The following is a 25,744-nucleotide window of genomic DNA, read 5'->3' as shown; positions in this document are numbered from 1 at the left end:
CAGGGCCATATGGCATGTCACCCAAAAGACACTGGGGTCTGCCTTAAGTATCAGTGAGATGGCCTCCTGTGATACCTGGCCTATTTTCCAGAGTTGGTTTCTTGCATAATTGATAGAGCAGGGAGTAAACTACCTTGCCCTATGACAACCGCAGAAGTCACATTTAAGGATAAGTAGTTTCTTGAGGACACAGGATCTTGGGGCTAGGCACCCTGTCCATCAAAGGCATCGCAGCCCCTCCCATCAGAGCTGCTTTATTTCCAGGAACTCCCCAGGGCTATGTGAGAAGGCAGCCCCCAGTGACCCATTAGGGCACCCTCAGGACCTTCCTGTTGAGCTTTTGCTAGTTCTGATCCCAAAAAAACCCATTAGGAATGCTTCCCTTAGTCCAGCACAGCCTCCTCTGAGAGGAGCCCCTGATGCCCCAATCCAAGGATGAGAAGCATCTGTCCATCCCATTCCTTAGACAAAAGGGCCTTGAGGGGCCATTTGGGAAGGGACTGACACTTAAAAGAGATGGGCTGAATCAGGAACCATCCCCAGCTGTTCACCCAGAGAGGTTTGTGAAGCTCAACAACAAACATGCTGCCTTCCACAAGCCAGGCATCGTGGCCAGGCCACTGGAGAATTCCTGCCAGGAATGGAATCTGGAACAGACTCTATGGTCAACCATTCCCAGATCAGAGGAACCAGAGGTCTTGGACACCAGCACCACCGAGTCTCCATCCTGAGGTTGCATGGGGCCATGCAGGCTGGGGGACAGGCCAGGGAGAGCTTAGCTTTCTCATATGTTAGAGAGCACCTGGCCCTCCTCCATGCCACCGTACCTCCAGAGAGTCAGAGAAAACCAGCAGCCCAGCTGCCTGGGAGCCTTCTCTTCTCGGCTTCTAGGAAGCAGCTCTGCTGCTGAACAGGGCTGGAGAGCTGTAATTATCGAGACAGGATAAGAGCTATTTTAGGAAGGAGCCATCCTGCTGCCAAGGCTTTTGACTTCCTAAACTAAAACAAGATGCACAGAAAAAGGGGGTGAGGGTGGGGGAGAACAGGGAGGAGCATGCTCAGTCAGAAACATCAAATCTTGACCAAAGGGAAATATTAACCCCTTCCCAAAGGTAAAGATTTGCATCTAGGGGTGAGCAAAAGGCTAGCCAAGACACTATCACCCCCTGGCTTTGGGAAGGAGGGCGTAACCCAAGCCCGTATCCATCTCCCTGTGCACTCCCTCTCTCCTAAGACTCTCCAAGAGTACTTATTCAGTCTGTTCCATCTATTTTGACATTTGAGCACAAACATTTCATATTGTTGTTTAAACGTTTCCTGTCTGTGTCTTATCTCCCCAACCACATGGGAAGTTTGTCAAGGCCAAGGAATGTGTGTACTGTGAAGCTTCAATGCTTCCCCTAAAAGTGCCTAGCAGAGTGCTAGGCATCTGAATAAAAACTGTTCATGGAAGGGAGGGAGGGAGGAAGGAAAAAGAAAGGGAGGGACTTACTGTTTTGCATGGAGATAATCTCTGAAGGTAGCTGCTCCCACCTACAGCTAAGCTCATGGCATAAGGCTGGATAAGAACCCATGGCAGTGGGAGGTGGCAGACTTGTTTCTGGACACCTCCCCTTCAGCTGTTCCATTATCTGAGCTTAGGCTGACCCCCCACTAGGCACTCATTTGTTTTCTATGGCCAACTATCCATCCTGAGTCAGCCTAAGAATAAGACCCATTAGAGGCCATTGCTAGGCTTTGAATAACAGAGAAATATGGCAAGAGGAAGAATGGAAGTAGGAAGAGCTTTGACCATCTTATCAAATATGGGCCAAGAATAGCCAAAGTACTCATGGGAATGATGCAGTGAAATCAGGACACTGTTTACCAATATCAGGACACAGGACTGCCAAGAGCAGAGTCCACCTTGAGTTTTTCCACACTGAGGACCCAAATAGTGTGTAACCCAGAAAAGCAACCCCTTTCTGGAATGCCCCAGGCTGAAAAGGGGAGAACCAGGTGGGGACTGATCCAGTGGCTACCCAGACGGCCTTACCACAGAGCACTTGGCAAGATTCATCATCTGCCAAAAGGTCTCTATTCTTTCTTTCTAGGACTACAACTAGCTCATACAGTGCTTTTGTGCAAATACCCCTCTGGGAAGATGCAGATCCACAGGTGAACAGCTTGGCAAATGGAACACACGTTAGATTTCAGCCCCACACTTGCCCCCCTCCACCAGGTGCTCTTGTGCAGTGGACAGTCTGCCCAACCATAGGGAGCAGCTCTGTCTCCCTCTATACCCATTCCCATTATAGGACAGGAGAGGTATTTGGATAGTGGGGTGGGCACAGGAAGACTGGAAGTAACCTCCCAGGGGTGTTCTTACCTCCTCATCTGTCATAACAGAGAAGTAGAAGCCAGGCATTCCCAGGGGGCAGCAAATGGAATCCAGAGTGTGCCAATAGGAAAGGAAAAAGAGAAATTTACTAAAGATGCCCAGTGGACTTGGGCAAACCTGGCCCAATCCCTTCCTAGTGCAAGTGGCCCAAATAATAGCAGCTAGTATTTACTGAAAGCTCACTGTTGCCAAGTACCGTGCTAAGTGCTTTATAGGTAATAGCTTGTAATAATCCTCACAATAACCCTAAGAGGGAGCCATTATTCTCATTAACAGATGGGGAAACTGTGGCTTAGAGAGGTAAAATAACTTACCCAAGGTCACAATCAGCAAATAGTGGACCCAGGGCTCAAATCCAGTTAGTAACTCAAGTTTGTACTTAACTGTGCCCCTACTTTATAGAGCTTTGTTCCCTCTGAGGAGCAGGACTGTCCTTCTCTGCTCTTTGCTGACCATCACTAGGAGGGTTCACGCTGGTTGGGATTGGATGGCATTCCCAGGGCTCTCTACTCCCCGGGAACTGCTTTTTAACTGGCCTCTGTCATGTTCATAGGGCTGGAGTATATTTTGGGCCATGATGTTCACAACAAGAAGCCCCTGCTGCCAAGATTTACTCCATGAGGGTGGTCCCCACCCTTCCCTGCCCCCAGAGAGGCCAAGAGTATAAAGGGAGCAGGGGGTGGCAAGGCTGGGGGACACTTCTCTCAAGCATTCTAGAGCTGCAAGATACACTGATGGCCTCAAGGAGAAGGCTCAGACATCTCTGAAGATCCTGCCTGGGCAGCATCAATAAGTACCCTAGGTGGTAGAGTGGGGTCATGAGGAGGGTTCTGTGGAACCAGAGAAACACTTGAGAAGAGCCCCCAACCTGAATAAATATGAAGTCAACCCTGAGCAAGACTGTGAAGCAGGCAGTATGCTTTGGTGTATTTTTTTAAATTACATGATAGGTGGCCAACTAAGCTGAAAGGCCATGAGGCTTAAATTATTTTCCATTCCTGAAGTGACTTCCTATTAAAAGGAGACTCTTGAAAATGGAAAAGGTGGCCAGGCGCAGTGGCTCATGCCTGTAATCCCAGCACTTTGGGAGGCCAAGGCGGACAGATCACCTGAGGTCAGGAGTTTGAGACCAGCCTGACCAACATGGAGAAAACCTGTCTCTACTAAAAATACACAATTAGCCAGGCATGGTGGTACATGCCTGTAATTCCACCTACTCGGGAGGCTGAGGCAGGAGAATTGCTTGAACCTAGAAGGTGGAGGTTGCTGTGAGCTGAGATCGCGCCATTGCATTCCAGCGTGAGAAACAAGAGCAAAACTCCAACTCAAAAAAGAAAAAGAAAAGAAAAGGAAATGGAAAAGGTTCCAAGTACCAAATAAATTACTCTAATGGTGGAATTTTCAGCAAGATGAGAAGTTCCTCTGCTCCTTCAAGTCAAAATCCCAGCATTTATCTCCTAAATGACCCAGCTCTGTAGATACATAGATGCCACTCCTCGCCTGTCCTCCCATCTCCCAAGCTCCCACAATAGGCCCACAGGAGGGAAAAGCACAGACCTTTTAGCCACCAGATGACACGATTGTACATTTCCTCAGAGACATCTGAAAGTAACAGAGAGATGGTTGCTTTTCTCCTCCCTGTGGGATGCGCATCCCACCCTCCACTACTTGCAGCTCCCTTTCTAGCTCCACATTTCTCACCCAAAGGTGCCCTCAGCCCTTGGTCCTCTCCAAGAAGCTCCACCAGCCTAGGACTATATATTCCCACTCTCCCTATCCCTCTTTCTGCACCCCTGTGAATGCCTTTCCCCTCCTAGAAGGCTAAATCCCAGATCTTCTACATCCTACCCTCTCCACTCTGTTGCCAGAGTATTTACCTGAGGCCCTTATTCTATTTAACAGCCCTTTCCAGCCCTCACTCCAGCTCAGTTCTTCATCTCCACTCAGGAAGCAGCTTTCAACCCTGCAAGCTGTCTTTACCACCTTCAATTGAAAAGGTAAGCAGTGTTGCCTAGAGGAGTCAATGCCTGTCACCCAGCCCAAGCATCGTCATCGATGTCATTAGCTTGGAGCACAGAGAAGCTGGCAGGGAAGGAATGGAGCAATGGGCTCAAGTATAGGACTAGCTTTGGCACTGGCAGGAAAGCAGCCCTTAGGCCCAGAATGAAGAGTTGGCCTTTCCTGCCCACCCCAACATCCCCATCTCACTAAACTGGGGCTGCACCTGGGCAGTCTGCTTCTTCACATACCCAGGAAGAAAGCACTAAACCTTTGAATGGGTTGTTTGCAGGCATGCTTGGGGGTCTGTGGCACTTCACTCAATGGTGCCCAGCTTGGAGACTCCTTTGGTGATGGTGGCGGTGATGGGCTTGCCTTCTCTCTCTGGAACTTCAGATCTTCACATAAAGGGCTAGAGTCTATTTTAAAGCAGGACAATAAAGGATCTAGGGAAGGAGAACACTTAGGCTCAAAATCAGGTGTTGTTGGCCGGCTTTGGGGTGTTTCAACTTCAGGATTCAGCAAGGCCCACCATGAGGAGCCAGGCCCGTACCTAGGTAAGGACCGAGGAGGCAAGGGCCGAGGGGTCAGTTCCAGTTCTGCATGGTTGGAGGACTTTTGCGAGAGTTTTGGACACCTGGCTGTGGATCCTTTGGACATGTAGATAGTTTCCGGGGGTTTTTGGGTTTGTTTATAGATGGGCTCTGGACTGACAAACATGGATGATTTGTGGGAGTCCTCAGACACTGACCGAGCTGTCACACGGTGAGTTGGCTCTACTGACTGTACCTCTGGGGAGATGGTGACCCTGCGGCCAACCTCGCTGTTTCCTCGGACTGGGGCCCTCACGTTGGACTCCACCTGTGATGATACTAAGACCTTTGCGGAGGGCTTGCTTTCAGGGTAGACAGAATACTTGTGAAGAGACTCAGGGTCTACCCATGCAGAAACTTGGTGTATGCCATCAGAATCTTGAAGGACAGAGAGTTTGAGTGATGAGTCCAAGTTCATATTTCTATACAAGGCCTTGGGTTCCAAAGGAATTGAACCATAAAGACCTGTTTCTGATTCTTCTACAGGGACCCTTCTCTGGGCTGTCTGATAGTCTGCAGAGACACTGCTGCTTCTGTGCTCTGGGAGAGAGGGACTCTTTGGAGATCTGATCTCAGTAGTAGTCTTAATCCTTTGGATGGGTTCAGTTTGTACTGCTTTATCCTTTGGGTAAGACAAAATCCTTCGGGGAACTCTGACTCCTTGGGGGTTCTGGACCTTGGATGGTGGGTCATCTTGTAAGATTTGTGATTGCAAGTTATCCTTCTGGTCTTGAAAACTCAATCGACGAGAAGATTTGACATCTGGGATTGATGAGGCATGATGGCTGACCTTGCGCCCTGACTTGCTCTCACCACCTCTTCGTGTTGCTTCCTCTCTGGGTGGACTAACATTTCGTTGTCTGCTTGAAGCATGGGAAGCCAGTGTCTGAGTTTGCTGGCTCTTTCGATGAGGAGAGGAATAGCGGAATGATTCTGTTCTTGATCGAGTCTCGGTTCCCTGAGGGGTGGGTACCACATAGCGTCCAGGCCCTAACTCGGGGGAGACAGATGGAGGATAGTCTGATGCCGAACGGGGAGTGGTGGGATGTGCAGCTTCTGATCTTCGGTGGGAAGGGTTCAGGGAGACTGCAGCACTTCGATGGCTTGAGGTAAGAATGTACCCATGTCCCCGCTGAGGGAATGTATTAGTAGTAACCTCAGACCCTCTCTGTGCTGAAACCAATACCTTGGCCCCAGGTTTATTTGTCTTGACGGTCTGATAGATTGTGCCTTTCTGAGTAGATCCCATATTTTACCGGCTGGCTTGTATTCAGGATCCTAATGATGCCTGAATATTTACCCTGTTTTAAAGCTGCTGTTCTTGGGCTCCCATAAAATTGGCTGTTGTTCTACGAGTGTCTCAAACAGTCCCCTTAGCTACCAATCTGTATGGTGATGTCATAAAGGAAGGAGCTTCCTTCCTATTAAACATCCTAGTGTAGAGCCACAATTCTTCACAGAATCCCAAAGCAGTACCTGAAAGGAAACTGTGGATTTGTCTTTGGAGTTACATCACCAAGCCTTTGGCAAGTTTTTAACAAAACTGGGATTTCCTTGTATATGGAGAAGGCTCCAGACCCTCCATTACTCTCCCCAGATTCTAGAAATTCTCAGGGACTCATCCAGAGAAGGAAACAGCCAGAAGATCCTATGAAGAAAAGGTCAAACCAAACATGCTGTGTTAACCCCAGTTTTAATAAGGTACAAAGTTGCCCCAATTTTGTTTGAAACTGTACTGTGTACAAGTTTAAAAAAAAAATACAGCTTCAGCCTTTTCAGGTCTCAAGGATGGTTTCATTGCTCCTGGGATAAAAATCCAAGTTGCGGCCGGGTGCGGTGGCTCACGCCTGTAATCCCAGCACTTTGGGAGGCCGAGGCGGGTGGATCACGAGGTTGAGAGATCGAGACCATCCTGGTCAACATGGTGAAACCCCGTCTCTACTAAAAATACAAAAAATTAGCTGGGCATGGTGGCACGTGCCTGTAATCCCAGCTACTCAGGAGGCTGAGGCAGGAGAATTGCCTGAACCCGGGAGATGGAGGTTGCGGTGAGCCGAGGTCGCACCATTGCACTCCAGCCTGGGTAACGAGCGAAACTCCGTCTCCAAAAAAAAAAAAAAAAAAATCCAAGTTGCTCAAATAATAAATTCTCACATTCTTGGTCCAGGAGTGTCTAGTGTTTTATTAATAAAAGGGATTTGGGCTGGGTGCAGTGGCTCATGCCTGTAATCCCAGCACTTTAGGAGGCCAAGGTGGGCAGATCACTGAGGTCAGGAGTTCAAGACCAGCCTGGCCAACATGGTGAAACCCCGTCTCTACTAAAAATACAAAAATTTGCCGGGTATGGTGGCGTGCACCTGTAATTTCAGCTAGCCAGGAGGCTGAGGCAGGAGAATCATTGGAACCCAGGAGGTGGATGCTACAGTGAGCTGAGATTGTGCCACTGCGCTCCAGTCTGGGCAACAGAGCAAGACTCAGTCTCAAAAGAAAAAAAAAGAAGGATTTGTAGTTAGTCATTGGTTTCTACCATAAATGACTAGTTAGGTACGTAGGAGAAATTACCTGAGTTGCCTGGGCCTTGGTTTCTTCACCTGGAAACCACTGCCTGGCACATGGGTGTCACATAACAAATGTTAATGTCCTTTCTCATGATCCTGTCAGCCATCCAATTAGCCACACTCTGGTTCTCTTCTGAAGAGTAACCTTCCAATTTGGATGACCATTTTGGAGGAGACTCTGTCACCTCTCTCTCCCTTTCACATGTTCTTTCTCTCTGTCTTTTAGACATAGACTCTACTATATCCAACATTCTATCATGAACTCTGAAGGGTCATTGAGGTTATAGGATGGTCAGCTTCATTCTTCTATGCTCTACACTGACCATTCTCTTCTGTTAAAAGTTTTTCCTCAAATGAGCTATAATACAATTGATTAGGTTTAGCTATTAATTATGACATTCTAGTCCTGCTTCCCATTGATTTAGCTTTAAATATTTTATTTTGGTTGAGACAGTCTTGCCCTGTCGCCCAGGCTGGAGTGAGTGGCACGATCTTGGCTCATGGTAGCCACCTCCTGGGTTCAAGCAATTCTCGTGCCTTAGCTTCCTGGGTAGCTAGGATTACAGACATCCACCACCATGCCCTGCTAATTTTTATATTTTTAGTAGAGAGAGGATTTCGCCATGTTGGCCAAGCTAGTCTCAAACTCCTGACCTTAAGTGATCTACCCGCCTCGACCTCCTAAAGTGCTGGGATTACAGGCATTTTAAACCACTGTGGTTGGCCTATGTTTTAAGTATTTTTTTAAATACTTAAAAGTCTCGCTCTGTCACCGAGGCTGGAGTGCAGTGGCAGGATCTCGGCCCACTGCAACCTCCTTCTGAGTTCAAGGGATTCTCCTGCCTCAGCCTCCTGAGTGGCTGGGATTACAGGCGTGTGCCACCACATCCAGCTTATTTTTTTGTATTTTTAGTAGAGATGGGGTTTCACCATGTTGGTCAGGCTGGTCTCAAAACTCCTGACCTCATGATCCACCTGCCTCAGCCTCCTAAAGTACTGGGATTACAGGCATGAGCCACCTCGCTCAGCCAGTTTTAAGTATTTCTAAACCCCTTCTATTCACCAAAATGGAAACAGCTTTGGCTGGATGCAGTGGCTCAGTCTGTAATCCCAACACTTTGGGAGGCTGAGGTGGGCAGATCACTTGAACTCAAGAGTTCAGACCAGCACTTTGGGAGGCTAAGGCAGGCAGCTCACTTGAGGCCAGGAGTTTGAGACCAGCCTGGCCAGTATAGGGAAACCCCGTCTCTACTAAAAATACAAAAATTAGCTGGGTATGGTGGTGCATGCATGTAGTCCCAGCTACTTGGGAGACTGAGGTAGGAGAATTGCTTGAAACCAGAAGGTGGAGGTTGCAGTGAGCATGGCAGTATGTGCCTGTGATCCTAGCTACTGAGGAGGCTGAGACAGGAGAATTGCTGGAACCTGGGAGGCGGAGGTTGCAGTGAGCAGATATGCACCACTGCACTCCAGCCTGGGTGACAAAGTGAGACTCTGCCTCAGAAAACAAACAAAAAAGCAGAAAAGAAAAGAAAAAAATGTTTTTCTTACAGTGTTCTAGATGCTCTGAAGTCCAAGGCGAGAGTTCACATCTGGTGAGGGCCTTCTTGTTGCATCGTAACATGGTAGAGGGCATCACAGGGCAAAAGGGGCTCACAAGAGAACCAAAGTGGCTTTTATAACTAGTCAACTTCCATGATAACCCATAAATCCACTAATGAGTTAATACATTCAAGAGGATAGAGCTCTCATGACCCAATCACCTCTTAAAGGCCCACCTCCTAATACTGTTGCATTGGGATTAAGTTTTAACCTGAGTTTCAAGAGAATAAACATTCAAACCGTAACAGTGAGTTTTAACTAGAAGTTGGCCCTTGGTTCACTTTCACAATCCTGAAACTTTGCTTAGGGCACTCTTAAACTATAATCTCAGGGTAAGCTACTGTGTTTTACTGTAAGTATGCAAATAATATTTAGTATGATCTTGGGAAGGCTGTGGAACCCTCTTTGGGTAGTCTCTTCTTTTGTAAGTACTTTTAGTGTTATTGTGAAGATTAAAATACTCAGTTAACAAATACTTGTTGAGCACCTAATATGTACAGGTTCTGTGCTAGGAGCTGGGGATACCTTAATGAACAACCCAGACATGATCCCTGGCCTGTGTAGCTTACAATTATATGGAGACAGGTTGTGGTAGAACATTCTATTGGCTAATAAGTGTGCTACATGCTATGAAATAAAAATGTGGTTATGTGTGGTGGGCACGCAAGGAACAATGGGATTATCTTACAGAGGGCCCTAACCTAGTCTAAGGTTCATAGACTTCAGAAAAACTCCCTGAGGAAGTTAAATGTAAGCTAAGAACTGAACGAAGTACCTATGAGGACGGACATTCTGCGCAGGGTGGACAGTATGTGCCATAATGTATTTGAAGAACTGAGAGGAATCCAGTTATGTCTAAGAGCAATGGGCAAAGACCTAAACTAGGAAATAAAACAATTTTTTTTTTCATATTAAAAAGATAATTGCAGGCTAGGCATGGTGGCTCATGCCTGTAATCCCAGCACTTTGGGAAGCCAAGGCAGGCGGATCACAAGGTCAGAAGATCGAGACCATCCTGGCCAACACGGTGAAACCCTAGCTCTACTAAAACTACAAAAATTAGTTGGGTGTGGTGGTGCATGCCTGTAATCCCAGCTACTCTGGAGGCTGAGGTAGGAAAATCGCTTGAACCTGGGAAACAGAGGTTGCAGTGAGCTGAGATTGTGCCAGCCTGGCAACAGAGTGAGACTCCGTCTAAAAAAAAAAAAAAAAATTGTAGAAAAAATACAGAGAAACAAGAGTATTGAAGAAATCTTTTTAAAAATGTAACTCAGTTTGTTTTACCCCACTCTGTCCCCTTACTTAAAACCTTCCACTGGATTTCCACTTTTTACTATGGTCTACAATTCCCCTGCTCGGTCTCCAGCCTCACTTCATCCCCTACCAGCCTCCCCCGAGACTACTCTCCTCCACACTGGCCTTCTGCGGCTCTCATTAGGTGTTTCCTATGGGACCTTTGCACTTGCCACTCCCTTGCTGGCATGTTCATCTCCCAGTTACAAGACTGGCTCCTTCTCATCAATCCAAACAAAGCTCAAGGGTCACTTCTTCAGAGCAACTTTCCCTTGAATAGCCCTAGTTAATGTTAAGTTGCTCCCTAACTCAGTTACAACTTTAACCTTTTTACCATTTTCTTCATATTTACCATGTAATCTATTTGTTCATTTAACTCCAGGACAGCAGGGACTCTGCTTTGTTCACTATCACCCCAGCACCTAAAGTAGTGCATGGAACATAGGAGTCATTCCAAAACGATCTGTTGAGTGTGAGACTGGATGAAAGAAGCCACTTCAGGGGGCTGTTGCAATGGTCCAAGGAGGAATTAATTGTAGTCTGCATGACTGTAGTAGCAAAAGAAATGGAAAGCAGTGGGTATAAAGGACATAGATTTTAGAGACCTCTTGAGTAGCTGGGACCATAGGTATGCACCACTGTGCCTTGCCAATTATTATTATTTTTTGAGACAGCATTTTGCTCTGCTGCCCAGGCCAGAGTATAGTAGCATGATCATAGCTCACTGCAATGAACTCCTGGGGTCAAGAAATATTTGTCTCAGCCTCTCAAGTAGCTAGGACTACAGGCGAATGCCACCACACCTGGCTAGTTTTTAAATATTTTATAAAAACAGGGTCTTGCTATGTTCACCAGCCTGATCTCAAACTACTGGCCTCAAGCAATCCTCCCACCTCGGCCTCTCAAAGTGCTAGGGCTACAGATATGAGCTAAGGCACCCGGCCTGATTGACTTTTTTATGTAAGGAGTAAAGGAATGGAAGGAGAGTCAAGGATGACTCCTGGGTTTCTGGTTTGAGTGGCTGACTGGACAGCAATACTCTGGAAGGGGAATGCTGGAGGTGGAGAAAGTTAAGACTAAGAATTCAGTCCAAGTGGAGGCATCAAATATATGGGTAGTAATATGAGCTAAGAAGAGAAATCTGGTCCTAGACTACAATACAAATCTGGGAGCTGCCAGTGTATATATAGACACTAACTGAAGCCATGGTAGTAAACAAGGTCTCTTAGGAGAAAAACTTGGAGTGAGAAAAGATAGAGGTGGAACCGCCAAAGGAGGCTGAGGTGGAGTAATCAGAGAGATAGAAGGAAGACCAGAATGTGACATCAGGAAAGCCAAGGGAACAGACTAAGAGCAAATGACAAGAAGGCAAGAAGGCCAAAGTATCCATCAGATTTAGGAGTATGAATAGCTGATTTTTTTTTTTTTTTTTTTTTTTTGAGACAGCATCTTGCTCTGTTGCCCAGGCTGGAGTGCAGTGGCAGGATCTCAGTTCACTGCAACCTTTACCTCCTGGGTTCAAGTGATCCTCCTCCCTCAGCCTCCCGAGTAGCTGGGATTAAAGGCGTGCACCACCATGCCCAGCTAATTATTTTCTATTTGGTAGAACCAGGGTTTTTGCCATGTTGGCCAGGCTGATCTCAAACTCCTGACCTCAGGTGATTCACCTGCCTTGGTCTCCCAAAGTGCTTGGATTACATGTGTGAGCCACTGCTTGGCCCCGAGTCACTATGATCTTAATGACTGCTAGAGAATGGAAGGAGTAAAATTCAGATTCTAATGGGCTGAGGAGTGGGAGATGAGGCAGTAAAGATAGCGGGTGTAGACAACTCTCTCAAGAACTCTTGTTGCAGTGGGAGGAGAGGGATGAGACAGTAGCTGGAAAAGGAGGTGAGATTCAGGAAACACTTTTTAAAGATAGGAAAATCCAAGTATGTTAATGCTGATGAAAAGAAAAGAAGCCAGGCTCAATAATGAAAGCCTGTAGTCTCAGCTATGTGGGAGGATCACTTGAGTCCAAGAGTTTGAGTCCAGCCTGGGCAACATGGTGAAAACCTGTCTCAAAAAAAATGAGGGGTAGGTTGAAGCTAGTGAAAAGAGAAATGATAACCTGGGAAGGATAACCGAGTGGACAAAAGATGATATTGGCCAAGGACAGAAGAAAGACACCTTCTTCAGTATAACCGGAAGGAAAGTGAAAAGAATAGGTGTAGATAGGTCCATCTCTAGTGTACGGTAGACTGCTTCACCTACAACTGTTGCTCTGTTCTACACAGATAAATGTGGCCGTGTCAGTAGTTTTGGTTTGGTGGCAGGAAGCTGAGTTCATTCCCATCTGATGGCTTCTATTTTTTCTGTAAAGTTGGAGGTAAAGTCATCTGTTAAGAGTTTATGCAAAGTGAGGGATGGAAGTCTGAAATAGATAATGACAGTGGGAGAAGAAGCATACTAAAGAAACACAGTGGCTGGGCACAGTGGCTCACACCTGTAATCGAGCGCTTTAAGAGATCCAGGTGGGCAGATCACTTGAGGTCAGGAGTTTGAGACCATCCTGGCCAACATGGTGAAACCCCGTCTCTACTAAAAATACAAAAATTAGCTGGGTGTGGTGGCACGCCTCTGTAATCCCAACTACTCCGGAGGCTGAAATTACAGAATTGCTTGAATCCATGAGGCAGAGGCTGCAGTGAGCCAAGATTGCGCCATTACACTCTAGCCTGAGTGACAGAGTGATACTCCATCTCAAAAAAATTTTTAAAAAGGCCTGGCACAGTGGCTTACACCTGTAATCCCAGCACTTTGGGAGGCCAAGGCGGGCGGATCACCTGAGGTCAGGAGTTTGAGATCAGCCTGGCCAACATGGTAAAATCCCATCTCTAAGACAAATACAAAAATTAACCAGGCGTGGTGCTGGGCACCTGTAATTCCAGCTACTTGGGAGGCTGAGACAGGATAATTGCTTGAACCCAGGAGGTGGAGGTTTCAGTGAGCCAAGAATGTGCCATTGCACTCCAGCCTGGGCAACAAAGAGTGAAACTCCGTCTCAAAAAAAAAAAAAAAAAAAAAAAAAAAAAAGGCAGCTCCCTGAAATCCCAGCACTTTGGGAGGCTGAGGCGAGTGGATCACCTGAGGTAAGGAGTTCGAGAACATCTTGACCAACATGGTGAAACCCCATCTCTACTAAAAATACAAAAATTAGCCAGGCATGGTGGCAGGCACTATAATCTCAGCTACTCAGGAGGCTGAGGCAGGAGAATTGCTAGAACCCAGGAGGCAGAGGTTGCAGTGAGCCAAGATAGCACCACTCACTCCAGCCTAGTGACAGAGTGAGAGACTCCATCTCAAAAAAAAATAATAAAAATAAAATATAAAAATAAATAAAAAATTAGCCAGATGTGGTGGCACATGCCTGTAGTCCCAGCTACTTGGGAGGCTGAGGTGGAGTTCAAGGCTGCAGTGAGCCATGATTGTGCCACTGCACTCTGGCCTGGGAAACAAAGTGAAATCTTGCCCCTGAGAAAACCAAAATTTTCGTCACCTAGTATAATTTATAAACTAATTTATTTTCTGGTGGTTTTCCTCTGGTTAGAATAGCAAGTAACTGTTTCCGTACTTTAAAATGGTCAAATAGATTTGTACCTTCTCATTTTATCTATGCAGGCTAAAATTTCTGACTGCAAGGAAGTATAAATATAACCATCCATGACATGAACTATTCCGTTTTCACAAACTAAAGACCCACTATTTACTCACTAAGACAGAATAAAATGTTAGCTGGCTAGTACTGCACAACAGCACATAGCTTCTAAGAAAATGTTTTTATTCATGGCCAGGCATGGTGGCTCACACTTGTAATCCCAGCATTTTGGGAGGCCAAGGCAAGCGGATCATTTGAGATCAGGAGCTCAAGACTAGCCTGGCCAACATGGTGAAACTGCATCTCTACTGAAAATGTAAAAATTAGCTGGGTATGGTAATGTACACCTGTAATCCCAGCTACTCGGGAGGCTGAGGCACAAGAATCACTTGAACCCAGGAGGCAGAGGTTGCAGTGAGCCGAGATGGTGCCACTGCATTCCAACCTGGACAACACAGTGAGACTCTGTCTCAAAGACCAAAAAAAAAAAAAAAAAAAAAAAAAATTTATTATGAATATTCCAAACTGGGGGTATATTAAGGGATATTTAAAAATTGCACAAATGTACCTGGTCAGCCATCACAAGAAGCTAAATTAGAAACAATGCTATGATCTTAGTCATACAATACAAAATATATGGCAGATTATGTTTGTTCATCTTAACGAGTTCAAACTATCTTAGGACTTTATTGCTACCTGTACTTACTGTTTTTCTTTTTTGTTTTTGTTTTTTTTTTTGAGACAGGGTCTCACTCTGCACCCAGGCTAGAGTGCAGTGGTTGTAATCACGGCTCACAGCATCCTCAATCCCCTAGACTCAAGTGATCATCCTGCCTCAGCCTTGGAAGTAGCTAGGACTACAGGCATGCACCACCATGTCCAGCTAATTTAAAAAAAATTTTTTTTTTTTTTTTTTTTTTTTTTTTTTTAGACGGAGTCTCACTCTGTTGCCAGGCTGGAGTGCAGTGGCTCGATCCCAGGGTCAAGCAATTCTCCTGCCTCAGCCTCCCAACAGGTGTGCACCATCACACCCAGCTAATTTTTGTATTTTTAGTAGAGACAGGGTTTCACCACGTTGGCCAGGATGGTCTCAATCTCTTGACCTTGTGATCCACCCATCTCGGCCTCCTAAAGTGCTGGAATTACAGGGATGAGCCACCACACGCAGCCAAGTTTTAAACTTTTTATAGAGACAGGATCTCCCTATGTTACCTAGGCCAGACTCAAATTCCTGGGCTCAAGCAATCCTCCCGCCTTGGCCTCCTAAAGTGGTGGGATTACAGACGTGAGCTACCACATCTGGCCACTACCTGTACATTGATGGTGTGAGCCAATTCTAGCTGGAATGGGAATATAGCAATTTCAGCCAGGTGGATGGGCTGTAGTTCTGTTATGAGATACAGATGACTAGTACCAGTATATACAATGGGTAGCAGCAATAGCTGCATATTTGTCAGAAACTGAAGCCTCTTTGGATAGCAGTTCTCCCCCCAACTCCCAATAACTAAACTCAGAAATATATCTTACACAGCTGAAACCTGTTATTAAAAGTAAACATTTTATTACATAACAAGAGTTGAAGCTTTTGAAAATTAACATCAACAAAACCAAAGCCATTCTAGGCACAACCAAAAATTTTTACAATCAAAACTACCTCGTACTTTTCAGAAATCTGACTGAAAACAAATGGTTGAATGTGCTGCTAACAAAGAGAGCCAGATCATGATGTCTATTGTGGCAGCTGAACAAAGTGAAACTTACAGAACTGTAACTGCTGCCCTCAAAGTAACTGAAGCAGAAAGAGAAGAAACGAGCTCACAACCAGGACACTCAAACTCAAGCCAGGAGTCCATCTACGATCCAATTCCAGTCAGTCTGACAAGTCACTCTGATCCAGCACGATTATCCTATGCACATGTTTTTTAAAGAACGAAAAAGAAAGTTTTGAGTTGCTGTGTATATTTTTTTAAAAACACAAACCACATCCTCTTTCTATTCAATTAAACTTAAGGAAAAGGGATTTTGGTCTTTATAATCAAGGGGGATTATGACCAACAGTGTGTCATGGAAATGCAAAATGACTGGAAAGCAATTGACAGCAGTGTCTTCTGCATTCTTTCCATATTAAAACTGTTCTTATGCTCACTCTGTCACTTATTTCATCAAAGTCGGCATTAATTTCACTTTGTTTTTGTTTTTGTTTTTTTGAGACGAAGTCTTGCTCTGTCACCCAGGCTGTAGTGCAGTGGCACGATCTCGGCTTACAGCATCCTCGGCCGCCTGGGTTCAAATGATTCCCCTGCCTCAGCCTCCTGAGTAGCTGGGACTGTAGGCTTGTTCCACCACGCCCGGCTAATTTTTTTGTATTTTAGTAGACACAGGGTTTCACCATGTTGGCCAGGATGGTCTCAGTCTCCTGACCTCATGATCTGCCTATCTTAGCCTCCCAAAGTGCTGGGATTACAGGTGTGAGCCACTATACCCAGCCTCACTTTGTATTTTAATTAACTATAAACACTAACATTTAAAAATTAAGCAACTTTGTCTGAATTCAAGTCTTTGTCATTAATTTGTATTTAGACATGTAAATGTTTTCAATTCTGCTTCTGTTGTCTATAAACAGGGCATTTTTTTGTTTGTTTGTTTTTTGAGACGGAGTTTCACTCTTGTTACTCAGGCTGGACTGCAATGGCTTGATCTCAGCTCACCGCAACCTCCGCCTCCTGGGTTCAGGCAATTCTCCTGCCTCAGCCTCCTGAGTAGCTAGGATTACAGGCACGCGCTACCATGCCCAGCTAATTTTTTGTATTTTTAGTGGAGACGGGGTTTCACCACGTTGACCAGGATGATCTCAATCTCTTGACCTTATGATCCACCTGCCTTGGCCTCCCAAAGTGCTGGGATTACAGGTGTGAGCCACCACGCCCGGCCCTAAACAGTGAGTTTTGATCTGCAAACATCTGATATCTCATTACCTGGATGGTTCGGACCAACCCAGTCGCTTCCAAAAACAGGGTTTTAGTTCATCTTGATGAAATATAAGAGGAAGGAAAAAACCACATGATTAATTTCTAGGTCAAAGGGTGCCAGTATTCATATTAGTGCTCCCTCTAATTTAGGGTAAACTGTTTTACCTACAATGGTTGTTCTATTCTGCCAGATAGACTATTTCTAAAAACATAGTTAATGGGCTTCCCCTCCTAACATTCTATAGTTTTCTGCTGCAGCAATGGACACTAATGACACTAATTCACAAAGTTTCTGTATTATCTTCTCAGTGAAATCAATACTATTAATAGCTAAATGCCTACACACTCTGAACCCTGCGCAGTCAGGGTTCTCAAGGAAACGGAATGTACTCATGGCTGGTTCAAAGAAAGATCCTTAATGAAGTGACTACATACAGAGGTTTAGTTAGAGTTAAGGGATAAACAAGGAATGTCAAGACATCTAGTGATTAGCAGCAGTGGGAAGCCTAAGTCTGAAGGAAACGAGTGTTGGAGATGAGAGGTTAGTTACTAGAGACTAATGAGAGCTGGAATTGGAAAGAATGTGCTGCCTATAGAAGCCACACTTGTGGAGAAACACCACTTCTACCAGGCACAAGGTGCTAAAGTAAGCAGGAAGGCAAAGTAATACCCCAACTTCTCTCCAGCCCCATCATCTTCTGCTAGGGCCTATCTCTGGCTAACAGGAAGCCCAGGAGATGCAGTCCACTCGGGCCAGCATTCTGGGGCATAAAGCAGGGCAGAGATGGGGAGAATGAGAAGGAAATCAGAAAGGGATAAAAGGAATACCAGATGATCTGAAAGAGTTAATATCTCTTAATTCCCTGAGTAGGAAGAACTTAAATGTAGGAGAGCATCATTGTAAAGAGCATATCAAAAGCCTTCAAGCTCTATCAAAATAGTTTTAAAATTAAAGTTAATTTATAATTTTCACATTACTTGTAGACTCCATTTAAATTTCATAAAATATTATTTCCGATTGGATTTTGCAGGAATAGATTTAGATTTGTGAGCTAAATTTAAAACTCTTTTGAAGATGTTGGACAATTAGAAGCAAAACGTCTCTCCAGACAATGTGCAAGATAATGATGATGAGACTGGGCAAAAGCTTGCTTTAGAAATAGAATTGGATGTTATTACTGTTTTTGTGATAAAGCTATGATTGGAAATTAACAGAAAACCTGGCTGAACTGCAGGGAAAGATAAATTATCAAAGGTAGGAGGATTATGTATAACATCTGGGAAACATTTCTAAATAACTTTGGTGCACATCAAAGCCCAAGGACTACAGACTACATTAGAAACACTCATTAATTCATACCTTCTTCAGAAGTCCCTAAAACACTCTCTGATTTCCTTCTCTCTGGCGTGATGCTATCTTCCCTTTTTCTCTTCTCTTCACCAACTTCTTGATCTTTGGTATTTGTCTCCCTTTAACATCAATGATTTAGGGAATGAAAACATACGCATTAACAGCCAAGAAAACAGAACTGTACTGCAAAATAAATAAATAAATAAATAAAACATGATAAATAGCACCAACAAAAGTGTTCTCTGTGGGCCAGGCATTGCTTTAAGAGCTATAATTTATTTTAGCTCATTTAATTCTCATAACTATATAAGGTAGTTACCATTGCCACCCCCATTAAGCAATGAGGAAACTGAGGCACAGACAAGTTAAATTACATACCTAATAATTCCTAGAGCTGAAATCTGACTTAGACTCTACTTTCAGCCACTATGCTACACTGCCTCAAACTTTTAAAAAAAGGCATTTTGGCCGGGCGCGGTGGCTCAAGCCTGTAATCCCAGCACTTTGGGAGGCCGAGGCGGGTGGATCACGAGGTCAAGAGATCAAGACCATCCTGGTCAACATGGTGAAACCCCGTCTCTACTAAAAATACAAAAAATTAGCTGGGCATGGTGGTGCATGCCTGTAATCCCAGCTACTCAGGAGGCTGAGGCAGGAGAATTGCCTGAACCCAGGAGGCGGAGGTTGCGGTGAGCCGAGATCGCGCCATTGCACTCCAGCCTGGGTAACAACAGCGAAACTCTAATGTCTCAAAAAAAAAAAAAAAAAAAAAAAGGCATTTTACTTATGTTTTGATTGGTGTCCTTTTCAAAACCATCGTGTATTTGTGTATTTTATCATCTTATCTTCATTTTCCAAAACTCTCTCCTAAGTGAAATATGTAAGTAATTTAAATGTCTCACAATTTAAGACCCTGTTTGTCAAACTACTAAGCAGAAACTATCTCCCCAACCCAGCTGGAAGCTCCTTATAGACAGAGCCATCTTATCTCTCTTTGGGTACCTCCAACCCCTAGCACAGTGCTTTGCACACTGTCAGTGCTTGGTGGATGCTGGCTGAACCAAAATAACACTGTTTAGGGATTCTTCTGTTTTCATTTGATGGATAGTCAAAACAAAATATGTAAAATGAGAGAAAATAAAACCAGCTAGAGTGAAAAGGGATTTTTCCCCTCTTAATATTTTCTCACTAATAGAATCACAGGCTCAAGAGTTGGAGGAAGCCTTTGGGTTATCTTCTGCCCCTGTTCAAATGCCCAAGACAGGCATTTGGAGTTTCACCATGTTGGCCAGGTTGGTCTTGAACTCCTGACCTCAAATGATCTGCCTGAGCAGCAGTAACCATTGCTAAAGTAAGTGTAAAGGCAGCTGTTTCCCTTTATCAGATAGCTGTAGCTATTAGGTTTGTGCTTTACTGAATAAAAATCTGTTACTCTGCACTTTCTAGTCTCTAGTCAGTCTTCTGGGGCAGAAAAGTAAGCTGACTCTCTTTGCTTCACAGTATTTCAGGAATCTGAGGGCAGCTACAAATTCTCTTCCCTATCTGCTCTTCTCACGCTGAGCTTCTCAGCTCCTTCAGCTGTTCTCATATGACATAGTTTCTAGACCTCTGACTGTTCTGTGGCCACACTCTTGTGTTTGTTAATATCTCTTTTAAAATGTGACACCCAGAAAGGAGCCCCACGTGTGTCCTAGGAGTCCTCTAAACAATACATTCCCATCACCTCGACAGTACATTTCTATATATCCAGCATCAATGCTGCATTGACCTTTTCAGCACTTCATCAAACTGAGGCCTTACAAAGTCATTGCCCATGTCTTCCTCAGGAAGAATTTCTTGACTTGTCATCATGTCTCAAGATGCATGGCTCAGTGCTGGGCATACAAAAATAAGATATTTCTTGTCCTCAATGAAATTATAGTGAGCAGGAGCTTCTGATAACTTCTCCAATTAGGCCAGGTCTCATACATTCTGTAATTTTGAATCTTTGACCTTTATCTTTTATAGAACCTAACATTTCCATCTGTCAAGATGATTTTGAATCCTCAGTCTATCACTTATCACATCAGCATTGTTCCTTGATTTGTGTTATCTAAAAATTTGATAAGCATGCCTTTTCTGATTTAATTCAAATGACTGATGAAAATGTCAAAGGTAGCAGGACCAAGATACTGCAAACTTAGAAGCCTCTGTCTATACTGATAAGAATCTGCTAATCAATATCTTGAGTACTGTGGGTGGTCAGAGGAAGAGAGGCAAATGTGAGTGCAGACAGATGGAGTCAGGCCTAGCTTATCTAAATCAATGTAATGCCATCACCAGGCATTCATTCTCTGAGAAGTCTAAAACCTAGCCCCACTTCCTGAAAAAGAAGAAAAGGATCCCCTCTTGGGGAACAAGAACCTTTCAGAGCCCTTGGGAAGGTCTTGTAGCTCCATGCTCTCCTCAGGTGGCTGCAGCCATCTTTCCAGGTCGTCATCCAGAGTAGAGTGAGCTCTGTCCAAGGACAAGTGAAGAGAATGGAGACAACAGTCATTTCCCATCTTCCTCGACAAAGATGCATAACCCTTTACAATGGAAAGGGACCTTATAACCTGTGCTTTCACTATGCATATGAAAAAAAAGAGAGCTCAGTGAGATTGTGTCTGGAGTCATAAAAGTTACTTAGATCTGACTGAAATATGCACTGGCCAGGCGCAGTGGCTCACATCTGCAATCCCAGCACTTTGGGAGGCTGAGGTAGGCAGATTACTTGAGGTCAGGAGTTCAAGAACACCGTGACCAACACGGTTAAACCCCATCTCTACTATAAATACAAAAATCAGCCAGGTGCGGATGTGTGTACCTGTAACCCCAGCTACTCGGGAGACTGAGGCAGGAGAATGACTTGAACCTAAGAGTTGGTAGCTGCAGTGAGCCAAGATTGCACCACTATACTCCAGTCTGGGTGACAAAGCGAGACTCTGTCTCAAAAAAAAAAAAAGCACCAAAATAGTGCATTCCTTCAATCCCTTGACAAAAACCCTCAGTACCTATTAAGTTCACTGCTTCCCAAAATCCGATGCTAGACTCTGTCTCAAATCTAGGTCACTGAGTCAGTTTTCTACCTGCGGCTAGAACTATACATGCTTTCCTACATGTTTTTCCAAGAAAAAGCTAGAAGATGCAGGGTAGAGTATTTTAAGAAGGCCTGAAATTCCTACCCATCTGAAAAAATATCTTCCACTCTGGCTTGGTGCCTGGATTGATCATTCACAGCACTGAGATGACCGAGCATCTGTGGAGCATCTATTTGTGGCCAGCACTGCTGGCCCTTTTGGAAAAGGAAGATACAACAATAACAGTAGCTAACTTTTGATCATGTAAAAAGAACTTAATATTTTTTTTTCTGGAGACAGAGTCTCGGTCTGTCACCCAGGATGGAGTACAGTGGCACCATCTCAACTCACTGCAATCTCCACCTTCTGGGTTCAAGCAATTCTCCCACCTCAGCCTCCTGAGTAGCTGGGCCTACAGGTGTGTGCTACCATGCCTGACTAATTTTTTAAAAATATTTTTAGTAGAAATGGGTTTTGCCATGTTGGCCAGGCTGGCCTTGAACTCCTGACTTCAAGTGATCCACCCACCTCAGCCTCCCAAAGTGCTGGGATTACAGATGTGAGCCACCACGCTTGAACCCTGTAATCTCAGCACTTTGGGAGGCAAAAGTGGGTGAATCACTTGAGCTCAGGAGTTTGACACCAGCCTGGGCAACATGGAGAACCCCCATCTCTACAAAAAAATACAAAAATTAGCCAGGCATGGTGGCACAAGCCTGTAGACCTAGCCATTTGGCGGCTGAGGCAGGAGGATCACTTGAGCCCAGGAGGTCGAGGCTGCAGTGAGCAGTGTTCATTCCCCAGTGCACTCCAGCCTGGACAACAATGTGAGACTCTGTCTCAAAAAATAAAAAAAGAAGGCTGGGCTCATGCCTGTAATCTCAGCACTTTGGGAGGCTAAGGCAGGTGGATCACAAGGTCAGGAGTTCGAGACCAACCTGGCCAATATGGTGAAACCCCGTCTCTACTAAAAATATAAAAATTAGTTGAGTGTGGTGATACATGCCTGTAATCCTAGCTACTGGGAAGGCTGAGGCAGGAGAATGGCTTGAACCCAGGAGGCAGAGGTTGCAATGAGCCAAGATTGCACCACTGCACTCCAGCCTGGGTGACAGGGCAAGACTCCGTCTGAAAAAATAATAATAAATAAATTTTTTTTAAAAAAGGAAAAAAAAAAAAGAATTGCACTAAAATATTACTTGACTACTGAGTTGTTTTTTTGTGTGTGTGCTTGTGTGCTCCCTTCAATTTTGTATCCAAGGAGTGTATCTCCCTCACCTTAACCTAGTCCTGGCCCCAAATAATGATAGTTCAAGACAAGTCAAGAGTCAGAGCAGGTAAGCTGAAGTAGTTTACCCTACAACACAGGTAAAAAGAGAGCTCCAAATCAGGAATAGAGTCAGGCTTCTTGAGGCAATCTTGTACTTTACTTTTAGACTGAATTGTCTGGATGACTGCCCTCATTTTCTCTTTCAAGGCCTTTAACTAGTTTTGAAAGAGACTAAAACTTGTGTTTGCCTAACAAAATGAGGTAAAAATAAACAAACAAAATCCTAAAAACAACTCAAGATAAAACAACAAATAAAAATAAAACAACCCTATTAAAAAATAGGCAGGCCAGGCGCAGTGGCTCATGCCTGTAATCCCAGTACTTTGGGAGGCCGAGTTGGGCGGATCACGAGGTCAGGAGTTCGAGACTAGTATGACTAACACAGTGAAACCTGGTGTCTACTAAAAATATAAAAATTAGCTGGGCATGCTGGTGGGCACCTGTAATCTCAGCTACTCAGGAGGCTGAGGCAAGAGAATCGCTTGCACCTGGGAGGTGGAGGTTGCGGTGCGCCAAGATTGCACCATTACACTTCAGCCTGGGCAACAACAGCAAAACTCCATCTCAAAAAAAAAGGGCAAAGAGCCAGGCATGGTAGCTTGCACCTATAGTCCCAACTACTTGAATAGAAGGGGCAGGAAGATCACTTGAGCCTAGGACTTCAAGTTCAGCCTAGACAACATAGAGCCCCTCTCTACTGTACACACACACACACACACACACACACACACACACACACACACAGCAAAGAACTCAGACATTTCTCCAAAGAAAATATACAAATGGCCAACAAGCATATGAAAAGATGTTCAACATCACTAATCATTAGGGAAGGGCAAATCAAAACTACAGTGAGGCATCACCTCACACTTGTTAGTATGGCTACTATTAAAAAAAAAAAAGACTCCACCCCCACAAAAAGAGAGAAAATAACAAGTGTTGGCAAGAACGTGGAGAAACTGAAACGCTTGTGCACTGTTGGTGGGACTGTAAAATGGGGCAGCTGCTATGGAAATAGTGTGGCAGTTCCTCAAAAAATTAAAAATAGAATTACCATATGATCCAGCACTACCATTTCTAGGTATATATCCAAAATAATTGAAAGTAGGATCTCAAAGAGATATTTGTACACTTATGTTCACAGCAGAATTCTTCACCATAAGAAAAGGAAGAAACCTAAATGTCCATCAACAGATGAATGGATAAATGAAACATGGTATATACATACCACAGAGTATTACTCAGTCTTAGAAAGAAAGGAAACGCTGACACATGCTACAGCATGGATGAACTTTGAGGACATTATGCTAAGTTAAAATAAGCCAGTCACAAAACGAAAAATACTGTATGATTTGACTTATGTAAAGTATCAACAGTAGTCAAACTCATAGAAACAAAAAGTAAAATGGTGGTTGCCAGGGTCTGGGAAGAAAAGAAAATGGGGAGTTGGGTTCTTTGTTTCTTTATTTGGAGGCAGAGTTTTGCTCTTGTTACCCAGGCTGGAGTGCAATGGCACGATCTCAGCTCAATGCAACTTCTGCTACCCCGGGTTCAAGTGATTCTCTTGCCTCAGTCTCCTGAGTAGCTGCCATTACAGCCATGTGCCACCATGCCTGGCTAATTTTGTATTTTTAGTAAAGACCGGGTTTATCCATGTTGGTCAGGCTGGTCTTGAACTCCTGACCTCAGGTGATCCACCCACCTTGGCCTCCCAAAGTGCTGGGATTACAGGTGTGAGCCATGGTGCCCAACTGAAAACGGGGAGTTTTTAAACGGGTATACAGTTTCAGTTTTGCAAGATGAAAAGGTTTGGAACATTAGTCACAACAATGTGAATATATTTATTAATGTTATTGGACTGTACTTAAAATGGTTAAGACGATAAATCTCATTATATATATTTTATCACAAACATTTTTTAAAGCAAAAAAAGCAACCCTTTTTTAAAAAGTAACCCTTTAGGAATGGGGCTGTTAGGTAGTATGGAAAAATATCATTTTTTTCATTTCTTATTTATCAATATTAGAAAAAATACTAATATAAACTAGTGCAATTTTTAAAATCCTTTCAAAAATCCAGCTTTTACTGTTACCTCTCTGTGTCCTCTCCTAGATCTTCAGCTTCTTTGGACCAAGGCATACTACTATCTTCTTTTTTACTGTCAGTTTCTTGTTCTTCTAAGTGCCTTTCATCTAGAAACAGTTGAAAGAATTAACTTTATTAGAACAAAAAAAAATTTTGAGAAAAGTTGCCTTAAAATAGAGTGCAATTAAGGCCAATCAGTGGTCCCTGAAATATGCAACACATTAGCTCTCCTCTTCCCATGAAAGCAAGGGGCCAGGTGGCAGTCTGCAGGCCACCTGTATTTGCAGCAGCTGCTTCTGGGGTCTTGGGAGATTTTCAGTGCCAGGTGAAGCTACAGGAAACCTTGCTTGTGCCAAGGCTCAAAGCAGACAGAGGAGGCAGAAGAAAGGGCAGGCACATAAAAGAGGAAGCAAGCAACCATGAAAACAAATTGCACAAATTTACTTTGGGGACCATCTTGTTGTCACTTGCTAGAAGTTTCTAAGTTGGAGCTCCAAGAAAGGAATTTGGGTGGGGAAGGGATGTATCCTTTAATGTATGCCAAGCATTTTACATATGCTATCTCATTCCATCCTGCTAGCAGTCCTATAAAGGGAAGACTAACATTTGCTAATATGTGAAAATGTCAGTACTTGTACATGGCTCTGTACATGGAGCTAATACATACTTCATGAGATAGAAATTATTATCCCCATTTTACAGATTAAGACGACTAACGCTCAGAAACAGTAAAACAGCTTGTCATACAAATAACTATAAAGTCAGAATTGAGGTGGAGTTGTGCCTGACCTCAAGGTCACACTTCCCTATATGTAGCACTGTGTTGCCAAGAACAGCATTACAATAACAG

General features: G+C 44.3%; 2 protein-coding genes across 4 annotated transcripts in view; both read right to left on the bottom strand.

Moving 5' to 3' along the window:
* Positions 1-3,770: 3,770 nt before the first annotated feature.
* Positions 3,771-6,613, bottom strand: LOC141581783 (uncharacterized). The gene is made up of 2 exons (XM_074388095.1): positions 4,630-6,613; positions 3,771-3,982 (listed from the first exon to the last, which is right to left on the bottom strand). The coding sequence occupies exons 1-2, from the start codon at positions 6,218-6,220 to the stop codon at positions 3,831-3,833; spliced, it is 1,743 nt and encodes a 580-aa protein (XP_074244196.1). The 5' UTR covers positions 6,221-6,613; the 3' UTR covers positions 3,771-3,830.
* Positions 6,614-15,623: 9,010 nt separating this feature from the next.
* TEX14 (testis expressed 14, intercellular bridge forming factor) overlaps positions 15,624-25,744 on the bottom strand; it is an 87,768-nt gene continuing 77,647 nt past the window's right edge. For all 3 annotated transcript variants that reach the window (XM_074388091.1, XM_074388092.1, XM_074388093.1), the window contains 5 exons: positions 24,902-25,001; positions 20,785-20,877; positions 18,391-18,500; positions 17,037-17,088; positions 15,624-15,968 (listed from right to left, as the gene is read on the bottom strand). In XM_074388091.1, coding sequence (XP_074244192.1) covers positions 15,932-15,968; positions 17,037-17,088; positions 18,391-18,500; positions 20,785-20,877; positions 24,902-25,001 — 392 coding nt within the window. In that variant the 3' untranslated portion in view covers positions 15,624-15,931. The remainder of the gene's footprint in view (positions 15,969-17,036; positions 17,089-18,390; positions 18,501-20,784; positions 20,878-24,901; positions 25,002-25,744) is intronic.

Source organism: Saimiri boliviensis, chromosome 17 (genome assembly GCF_048565385.1).
Source record: "Saimiri boliviensis isolate mSaiBol1 chromosome 17, mSaiBol1.pri, whole genome shotgun sequence".
Classification (NCBI taxonomy): Eukaryota; Metazoa; Chordata; class Mammalia; order Primates; family Cebidae; genus Saimiri; species Saimiri boliviensis.
Note: the sequence above shows the minus strand (reverse complement) of the source record. Positions and strands in the feature narration are given on the sequence as shown.

What these genes read in the sequence shown, in the direction of transcription:
- LOC141581783 (XM_074388095.1), bottom strand. Translation starts at nt 6,220, where the DNA reads ATGGGATCTACTCAGAAAGGCACAATCTATCAGACCGTCAAGACAAAT. An exon ending in GTTTAGTGCTTTCTTCCTGG is followed by an intron (nt 3,983 to 4,629) that starts GTATGTGAAGAA and finishes TGTTACTTTCAG; the next exon opens with ATGTCTCTGAGGAAATGTAC.